Genomic DNA, 10,628 nt, shown 5'->3' on the forward strand with positions numbered 1-10,628 from the left:
CTGCAATAGGTCTTGCAGAGGAGAAAAATGCAGGACCTGTGTACAAACTTTGGGGGGAGGGAAGGGGAAGAGCACGAGGTGACAGAAAGTAAACTCAGTTCTCCCTTGCATCTTCCCTAAATACTACTGATTTCAGCCAGGAGCACAAAGTATGTGGATACTATCCAAAGAGCATCATGAAATAGCAAAAAGAACACTTACAAGTGTATAGTTATTTATATAAGTGTGTATTTTTTGGTGTGTGTGTGTATATATGTATATAATGAGAATGCAGATGAATTTTCTATAAGTGAAAACTAATTTCAGTGCATTCTCAATGGTTTTGCTTTTCTTCCATTTGTAAAATTAAGCAAAATAATGCAAAAACTCAAAGCAAGCCACCTACCCGCTGAGATTTCAAACTGTTTAAAGTCTAAAAGCTATTGCAAATTAGTGGCTGAAGACTCTTGGTCTGGCTTGGTGCGGCACAACAAGGGCAGGCAGGCAGTGAGCATTTTCAATTTGAAGCTGTTCATTTTGCTGGGAGGTTTGTGGTAATGTCTCTATTCATCCATCCGTTGTTTGGCCCAGCTTTGCAAAAGAAAGTTTTAGCCAAGTGCTTAAATAGCGTTTGGGCCTTTTGGAGGAAATTAATAGTGTGAGTTTCGCTTGTTACAGGAAGACAAGAGACAGTGAGCTCTGTAAATCACCATGAAGAGGATGTTCACCACTTCAGGGCAATGCTGAGCTTCTCAGAGCTGGTAGGTGCCTCCTATCGGCCTTCAAGAGCACATAGGTAATACTGCAGTGATCCCTGTGCTGATCTGAGACATTTATATCTGACCTCTTCCTTTTGCTCTTATGCCCAGAGCCGTTTCATGTTTTTTTTTCTCAAAGTTTGTAGGCAGGTCCTGTGCTTTTTCTCTTTGAGATCTGTTGTAGGAAGTCTCCGAGATGCTGCTGTTCTGTGACAACAGGCTGGCTCCATGCTCAGTAAAACACTAAGATCTGAAAACAGGACATCTAAGATGTGTTTACCTTCAAAGTTAGCTGCTGTACAGTGGTAATATTTTTTTACTTATTTATTTAAAAGACATGATGAAGACCTGGATAGTGGAAAATAAGTTATCCCATGCTGCAGGTGGTAACCAAATGCCCCTAATGGAGAGGCCACCTGGGTCAGTGCAAGATTGCTGGGTTTGCGATGCAGGAAACTGCATTCTTAGAATTAATGCAAAATTGTGCCAGCTTCTACAGCAAGAGAGTGCTGCTATGGCCACAGATGACAATAGTTCTTAAAAAGCTTACAGTTCCTGAGAAGTAATTCCTTGACAGCAGTAAATTTATGACCAGAAGTCTAGAATGACTATTATATGTTATCTTTAGATAATCATCCCATTCTTGTTTCCACCTTGCCACTTTTTGAACACTGACAGAATCCGCAGAAATCTGGCCGTTATTACATTTCAAAAATAATAAAAGAAAGATACTTTATTTAAAGGTGTGTTTGTGTTTTCCTGGGGCTGTTTTCCAGACAGTTTCTGGTAAATGTCAGCCTGTAGCAGGTCTCACAGGTGCATGGGAATTCGTGATGCCTGTGCTTGAAATCATAGTAACACAAAAAACTCCACTTATTTAGAAGTTTAGTGACCTTGTGGCATAAGCACTGTTATTCAATACTGATTTTAATTATTATTTAAGGTTATGTTTCTTCATAAGATACAAATTTATACTGTAGCTCTTGAGTTTGGGCTTGAAGCGGCCGTTTAAATACCCTTATCCTCCTCCTGGATTAAAGAGCCATCCTGCTGCCTCCAGGCCTTAACCTTTAAATCCCGGCCAGCCTCCCCTTTCCCTTTTTCGCCTGTTTTTGGGGGGGTTTTGGTGCTGAGAGGGAGGTGCCTCAGCCATGGCGCTGCCGGGGGCCGCGCTCGGCTCTCCCGCCAACACGCCCCGGGCCGGGTCCAACCATGGCGGCGGGGGGGACGGCGACGGAGCCGGGAGCGCCTTGAAGCCTCCCGTTCCTCCATCAACCACCAAGGAGCCCTCTTGGTTCTCGGCGAAGCTCGGCGGCGGCCCGGCGGCCGCATTTTCCCCCTCCTCAGCCCTCCACACGCCCGTGTGTCCCCCCGGGGCGCCGCGGTGGAGGGGCCGGCAGGGAGGCGGGCTCGGCGCGGCGGCGGCGGGAGATGCGAAGCGGGGCCGGCTGCGCTCCCTGCCGCCCCACGCCATGGCTGCCCGGCAGCGGAGCCCTCACGGCGCCGAGACCGCCAGGTAGGAGCCATGGGGGAGCCCGGAGGTCCCCCTCGGCCATCTCCCTTCACCCCCTTCCTCCTCGCTTCCCTCCCTCGCTTCCCCCTCAGCGCGGCCGCCTCATGAGGGGGGCGCCGCCGCCGCCATGTTGCGAGCCGCCGGCCCCTCGCTGAGGGGACGCCGCGTCGTTGCGGGGAGTCGTTTTCTTTTATTATTATTTATTTTTAATAGAGGTGGAAATAACGGCTTTGTCTTGTCCGCCGGCAGCCCGCAGTCTGCTCCTCGGTGGTGCCAGGGGAGGAAGCGCGGCGCGGATGGGAAGCGGAGGCGGCAGAGCCAGGACGGCGGCGCGGCGAGGGACGAGAGCTCCGGCAGGGCAGCCGACGGCAGGCTGGGCAGGTAGGTCTGGGGCTGCTCCCCTCAGGGAAAACCCTGCTGGAACACCGATAAGGGCAGCATCCAGATGCCTCCTGAGCACCGAGAGGTGTGGGGCACCAGCCACCTCTCCAGGATCATGTCCCAGGGTCTGAGTGTCCGCACAGCAAGGCGGTTTTTCCTCACACACGCTATGATCCTCCCCTGACACAGCTCAGTGCACAGTAAATAGGAGAGAATAATCTACTGTGGTGTCTTGGAGTTGCTCCTTGAGAAAGAAGGCTCTTTAATCTTTTAACCTCATCAATGTGTATAAATATTTGAGGGGAGAGCATCAAGACAATAGAGCCGTGCTCTTTTCAGTTGTGCCCAGCAACAGGGTGAGAAGCAATGGGCACAAACTGAAGCACAGGAGGTTCCAACTGAATACAAGGGGACGCTTCTTCCTTGTGAGGGTGACAGAGCACTGGGACAGGCTGCCCAGAGAGCTTGTGAGGTCTCCTTCTTCGGAGATACTCAAAGCCTGCCTAGATGCCATCCTGCACAGTGTGCTCTAGGTGATCCTGCTCAGCAGGGGGGTTGGAGTAGATGATCTTTAGAGGTCCTTCCAGCCTCGGCCATTTTGTGATTAATTCTGATGATTTGCACTGTTTTTCTTCATTTTTTTTTTATGCTTGTGCTTTATGCCTGTTTACTGCTGTTTATCATGACATGCTTAACAGCACAAGCCAACCCGTCTGTCTTTGTGGGTACAGGCTGTGCTTACTGTTATGGTTTAAAAAAAAAAAAAAAAGAAAAAAAAAAAAAAGCGGGCTAATGAAACATGCAAGTCTGCAAAGTGATCTGCTCTTATTTTTCGTCTTACTTCTGAGGATGCTACATCATTCCAAAAAGTTGTTTCTAAACAAATGTATGGGGACCCACTTCTGAGGTCAGTCACTCTGTTCGTAGTGCTGCCATTTGCCTTCCTTACCATTTCCCCAGCACAGGAAATGACAATTTAGTGAATGTATCTTATTTTATAGCACTGTTAAATCTGAGCTATAAATACCAGGGTCCCTTTTGTTCCTCTCATCAGCGGATGGGAGTTGCAGCATACAGCCCTGTTGATTGAACCTAGGCTTCTGATCCAGAATGAGATGGGTTGTACCCTAGAAGTACACATTGATGGTAAGCCCAGAAGAGATTGATCAATGGATGAAAGGCTGATATAAAAAATAAATTACTAAATTAATATCAGGAAGCATGCTTGAATTGTTTATTTTGGGACAGTCAGCAGTGCACCATTTTCTTCCATGGGGGAGCAGTAACCAAATGGAACCTGCTTTTTCAGTTAGAGATGGATTTAAGTAAATGCTAGAAATCATTTTTGGATGAACAGATATTTGCAATGTGACTTGTAACTTTTTTGAGTTGGCAACTGGAGTTCATCTAAAAAGGACTTCCAGCATGAATTTAACAAAAACATTAAAGTAGTGCAAGCCCGTTTCTGAGCTGGGAGCAGAAAGGGATTTGGAGCTGTTTTTAGTGCAGATGGGTCAAATTCCCTGACTTCAAGAGACTTCTCTGGGCAGAACCTTTGCAACTCTCCAGAGAATTTCCAGATCTAATGAAAAAGCTCTGGTCCGTGGGATGCGGTTTTGATTTTGTACTTTAGGAAGATAAATCATCAGGACAGGAGGTGGTCTGGAAAACATATTTAATAATCTGAATGTAGGCAGTTGTCAGCTGGGAAAGGTTATAAGCTTACTCCCTTTTAATAGTCCAAATCTGCTCGTGATGTTAATGGGCTGCAATGAAGTTGTTAAATGCTGTTTGCAAGGTCAGAGCAAATCTCAGGTTACCAACTGAAAACTGAGTGTGTTTTGTAATGATCTGTACAATAAAATTACATGTTCTAACTTTTGTCTCCTATAGCTAACGAGTCTGCAATCATGAAAGTAAATATTTGATAAATTGTTTAGTGGAGTGAAAATACGGAAGTGAGTAAACGAGTGAAGACGATAATTCACATACCATATTCTGAAGGAAACCAACTTAAACTTACTGAAGTGTAGGCTAGGTAACTTGCTACAGTGGTTAGTTTCTACAGATACCTACCTAAACTTCTTAACAAAAACAAAACAAAAACAGACAACCTCGAAGTGGATCTATCAATTGTTTGGTTTTAAAATGCTGCCATTTGCAGCGTTTTAAATGCTTCTACAGAACCATAGAAGATCTTCAGAATTGTCATTACTGTACATGAATATATCAAATAGCTATCGAGCTGTGAAGGGGGGAGATGGTAGGAGAGGGATGAAATACAACAAAGTTAATTCTTACTTTTTTTTCTTCTTCAGTTTTACAACACCAGAAGGCCCTGGCCCCCTTTCCCGGTGTTCAGACTGGGCAGCTGCAGTGGAAGAAGATGAAATGAGAACCAACGTTAACAAAGAAATTGCAAGGTACCCGTGGGTGTTTTAAGACGTGGAGAAAGGAGGGAAAATGGCAGTTTTCTTGTAGAATCTGTATTGACTTGTATTTTTAACTTAACTGTTGTAGTAAAACCAGACCAACCTTGGCCTTAGAGTCAGAGGTAGCAAGTTCTGCTTTAGGCTAGCTGTGGCTTAGGTCCTGTAGCAGTGACGTAGCACACTGGAGAGTCACTAAACCTCTCCTTTTTGGACAAAACTTCTCCCATGTCTCCAGATTTAAATGATCTCCTTTGAATATCCTTTTGATATTTACTGTTTTTGCGTATTTTTACCATGGGAAGGTTTTTTAGACAGAAGAGTTGAGAAGTGAAAGTTCTTGGAGCTCTGCTTTGTTTTTTTTTTTTTTTTTTTTTTATTTTGCTTTTGTTTGTTTGTTTGTTTTTAGGGAAAAACTGAAGCAACTGTTCCATAGTGGGAAGGTACTTAGGTTGACTTATTTAAGGCTACTGTTTAACTGAGAAGTAAAATTAACTGTGAGCTGGGACAGTGCAGCCTTGTCTGTTCTCTTTGCGTATATTCTTACTACTGACTTGAACTCTTACAGATACAGAAGAAAACTACTGATAAATGAGTTTTCAAGAGAAAGAAGGTCCTCTTCTGGAAGGTAGGTTTCTAACTTAGCTGACAAACAATAGGTTTGAATTTTCAAATGTGCTGTGTTGCTTCTGAAAACTAAGTAGTTCATCCAAGGTCTCCCCTGATACTGAAATTCAGTAACATTCTCAGCATCCATTTTAAATTTTTTAATGTTTCTTTTTAATTTGCGGCATACAAATTTGTTCTAGGTGTATCACTTATTTTCTGGTACCCCCATTTTATATTACTTTTTTCTTAGTTCTGATTCAAAGGAGTCCACTGCACCAGTAGAACTTGAGACGGATGAAGTGGTTTTGATGAGAAGACAAAAACAGATAAACTATGGAAAAAATACAATTGCGTACGATAGATACATTAAAGAAGTTCCTAGGTAAGTTGCTTGAGTTTCTGGAAAACTAAACGTACAAATAGAGGTCATATCTGTTCTTTGAAAGCATGTGAACATACTAAACTTGATATCTGAGGTATCTACATATGAAACTACGACTTTTTTTTTTTCAACCAGATAAGCAAAATGAACAAATTAAATGTGTCTTGGATTTTTGTTTATTTTACAACTACTCTGTACATGAGGAAATGTACATGTAAAGGAAATGTACATGCACATTTCCTTTCGAACTTCCTCATGCTGCAGAAATGAAAGTGTAAGTTCTTTTTCTGTGCTTGTCATTTAGAGGAAATGAAACTACTTTTTTTTTTCAGCCAGTTTTCTCATTAGTAAACTGACAGACAAAATGGACTATGGTTTCTCCTACGGTTTGGATTATATGTTATATGTGGAAACTGCATAATTAAGTTTTCAGGTCTAACATTGACTTTTTTTTTCCTCACTTGATGCAAAAATGGAAGAACTAAAATATTCACATGTAGATGCCAGCCTTTCACTTGGGTATTGGAATTGTGCAGTAGTCTTTTTTGTTGGTGGTTTTTGTTTGTTAGTTTTTCCTCAAAAAATCGCTTAGAATTTACTGGGTTGTAATGAGCATGGGCAGCGGGAAATGTCTTAACTTTTGCAGCTCTCTCATATCTCTGTGTGAAAAGCATTAATAATTTTTTCATGTCTAATGTAGATGCCATCGTATACCTGGAGTTCACCCCAGAACTCCAAATAAATTTAAGAAGTACAGCCGTAGGTCATGGGACCAACAAATAAAACTATGGAAAGTTGCACTGCATTCCTGGGATCCACCTACTGAAGAAGGATGTGATCTGCAAGAAATGTATGTATAGAATCTTAAAGAGAAATGTATATATTAAAAAAACACAACACCTTATGTTCAAAAAATAAAGCAGCGTAGCTATTTGGGAGACAAGTCAGTGATTACTGAATGTTTTCCTTAGTTAGTTGTCCACAGTTAGTGTTCTTGATTGCTACTCAGTTCCCTCTCAGAGTATGTAACAGCTTTCTGGACCTAATTGGTGAGAGTGGACTTCTAAGGGCATATCTATATACCCCTCATTTCTTTTAATGTATTTCCACTGGATGAGATCAGAGTTCATGCTGCAGTGCTTTATAGAGGGAAATATCACACCAGCAAGGCAGAATGTTCTTTCAGGGCAGTGTAAATTGATTAATCTGTGGTAGAAGCAGTGCTGGAGAATTCTGACTGACAGATCTCATGAATACTGACCTCAGAACAGAATGATGCAAATAGTTATTTTTTTCTACAGAAAGCAATAAAACTGGTCAGGGAATATCCAAAATAAAACTGTGGTATTACAGAATGAAGGGATGCAGACGTAACTAATTCCTCAGGAAACAGATTTGTGGTGACAGACTACTTGATCACCTCCCTTGGCGCACCCCCCCCCCACCCCCCCAAACAATGGTGATGATCTTAAAATCAATATGGAGCAGTGGATCTAAAAAAGCAAGGGCTCACTTTAGCTTTCTTTTACTTGTAATCAACAAGAATGGAGTTAAGTGGTATTTCATCCTGAAACCTGCGGTATCTTTTGGTGTTGAAATGCTAGTCTGTCTTCAGATTCTAGCGTCCAATTCTGTGTATTGTGGCTCTTAAATCTTGTGTGGAAATCAAATTAATGAAAATCTTGCCCAGGGAAATAAAAGTTCTTTGCTCTTTCCGTAACTGTTGTTCTCTATATATTGAGGCATTGCTTGAGTGTTGGGTTGTTTTAGTTGCAGTACTCAATCTCAAGGCTTTAACACGGTCTTCAGTCATTTTGGCTGTGTAAGTTAACCTGCCGTTCTGTTTTGTCTCAGCAGTTGTCACCTCTGTATAACCTCTGCAGGTCTCGTTGCTCTTGTTCTGACATAGCTTTCCGGTCTGCGCCCATAAACTACAATAAACCTCCTGTTAAAAAATGTAATTGGTTCTAAGGTGTATGCTTTTTAATTATTTTACAGTAGTCCTGTTGACCTTGGTGAGATGGAGACAGAATCCGTAGGAAGCCATTCTACAGAGTCTCAAACGAGCTGTCAAGATAATGATGTAAGAATGCCTGTCATTTGCATAAATATTTGTTTAGTAATTGGTCCGTTAATTAGAATTGTGGCCAGAGTAGCCTGAATACACAAGAAGCTCCACAGTCAGCTGTGTTTAGGGGCTGAGCAATTACTAAATTCAGACACATTCACAGCTGTAATCAATGTCTGTCTGTAGCCTGAATTTAGAGAATTGTAACTTAACTGTCATCTGAGATGATCACTTACCTAATTTTTCATAGCTTGCAGAAGAGAATACACCTGTTCAAAACATGTCACTGGTGAACTGTGATGTAGAGAGGAAATGCTACTTTACTTTGCAATATCTGATTTTAAAACAGGAAACAATTGGTGTAGTTTTCTGGGCATGAGTGGACATTTTGAAGGCTTTTTTTGTACCTAGAAAATACGTAGCACAGCTGAGCAGTGCCCTTTTCTAAAGATTTACTAGTGCTTTTCTTGCTGTTAATACATCTTTCGTGATGATTATTGATGCTGTATAACGTTTTGGTATATGCATACACTGATCCTTAAGATGTACATAAGAAACTTCAGAAAGTGGTTGAATGGCCTTCACTTAAATCTCTTCAGACTAGTCTAAGGTTTCTATATAGCCTTTTAAAAAAAGTGTTCTTAAGTCTCCGTTACAGAGTTGTTTAAATGAACTGAAGAAGTTAAATGAATTATTGCATAAGCAAACCTGTATTTAACTTCTTATTTTTAACATTTTTTGTATTCCAGGATACCTGTTCTGGCACTCCCACCAAAGTTAGACACATTGACTATCAAGCAGAAGGTGAATTTGACTTGGAAGCATGTTTGAGTGAGCCACTTAAAGATTTCAATACTGTGAGTTAAATAGTTTTATGCAAATTGGTTTAGGGGAAATTCCTTTTAATTTTGAGAGGTTAGCTTGATTCATAAACTGGGTGTTTTCTACCTGATAATAGTAAGAAAGTTTAAGCAAAGTTAAAGACTGTTCTCTAAGTCATGGTTGGTCTACATACTCTCTGGACCAAACTTATGTAAAAATAGAATTAAATTGTGTGACTTCTTTTTAACTTATGTCAGATTTTTTTTATAAAACCTTTCAATAGAAAAAAATAGCCAAAGGCAGTGCTATTCTCAAGTGATTATAAACAGTTCAGCAAGATCTTACAATTTATTTTTTTTGCACCATTGCATCCCTTATTTCAGTTGTCCACCTGCAGATCAAGAGCAAAATAGGGAAATGTTTTTCAGCGTCTGTATGTCATTTTGCTTTTCCATCTGTCTCTACAAAGATCTGTCTGGAAGTAATGCAGGCGGTAGCTGAAGCATACTGCTGATTAGTACTAGCACACTTGTCTGTTGCAGTCACTAAAGTTTAAACTGCCTTACCTTTTAAAAATGAAAAAAAAAAGATTATTTTTATTTGCAAAAATGTTTCTGAAACAATTGGAGAAGAATTACTCAAGAAATTAGTCAATATTGTAAAGACTAGGTAGCAGTAATATTGTTTTAAGAAGCAGTAGCATGAATTTGAGAATTGTAAATATTAATGAGTTGTTTGTTAATACAGTCAAGAAAACAAAATGTTTAGGGAAAATAATTGATGCTTTTTAATTTGCCAATTTTAAATGTAAAACTTGTAAATGATAACACTGTACAGACTTTCTGCTGAAAGCAGTTAATGTTTCTATTGCTTTTGTATGGGATGTTGCTGGAAAATAAATGGATGTGCATTTCTTTATGACTCTTCAACTTCATTTCCTACTGTGGATAACAACTTCATTTGTTAATAACTTCATAACAACTAATCAACTTCATTTATTCTGTGGATAACAAAATGCAGAGAAAATACTGAAAGCCATACATCTGAGACTGATATTAATAATAAACTAGAGTATTACATGGGTTTTAGCAATGTCCTCTGACTTCGAGAAAGACCTAGAATCTGTTTGTATGCAGGCCACTGTGTTGAATTTAAGACTGGTTTGTAATGGGTGAGCCTTTTGCAGTCTCCTTCAAAGCAGTTTAGATTAGTAGGTATCCATGAGCTGGTTACAAGGCTGTGTTCTCTGGAACTTCTGGAAAAACTAGGTGGACAGTTAAAGCTCTGTTAACAGGACCTCACCTGATTTGATCTCTAACGTGGAATTTCTGGGTGTTGGTGTTCTGTACATGCTAGCTAAATGGCCTTTAAACTAGAGTTCAGTAACAGTTCTGAATGTCAACGTATGATTCTAACTTGGGTGGTAGGGCTGACAGGCAAGTGCACATGAAGCTCCTTGGGAACACCATTTCAAATCATGACTACCTGCTGTTGGGTATTCTGTGTTTTGTTTTGTTTTTAATGGTTAGTGCATCTAATTTCCATCAACCACTTAATGTAGTTCTGCCACTGTGCCACTTACTGTTGGCAACTGGTGGTACTAAATGTTTTCTTAATTTTTTTTGTTTGCTTCACTTTTAAATGTTTTGAAGATATGTAATGAGTCACATGAAGTCAGGAACAAAGC

General features: G+C 40.7%; 1 protein-coding gene across 1 annotated transcript; it reads left to right on the forward strand.

Moving 5' to 3' along the window:
• Positions 1-2,209: 2,209 nt before the first annotated feature.
• Positions 2,210-9,859, forward strand: SLBP (stem-loop binding protein). Its single transcript, XM_032186832.1, has 8 exons — positions 2,210-2,253; positions 2,500-2,631; positions 4,950-5,054; positions 5,629-5,688; positions 5,920-6,051; positions 6,752-6,901; positions 8,050-8,134; positions 8,869-9,859. Exons 1-8 carry the CDS (start codon positions 2,210-2,212, stop codon positions 8,983-8,985), a joined length of 825 nt encoding a protein of 274 aa, XP_032042723.1. The 3' UTR covers positions 8,986-9,859.
• The last annotated feature ends 769 nt before the right edge of the window (positions 9,860-10,628 follow it).

This window comes from Aythya fuligula, chromosome 4 (genome assembly GCF_009819795.1).
Source record: "Aythya fuligula isolate bAytFul2 chromosome 4, bAytFul2.pri, whole genome shotgun sequence".
NCBI lineage: Eukaryota > Metazoa > Chordata > Aves > Anseriformes > Anatidae > Aythya > Aythya fuligula.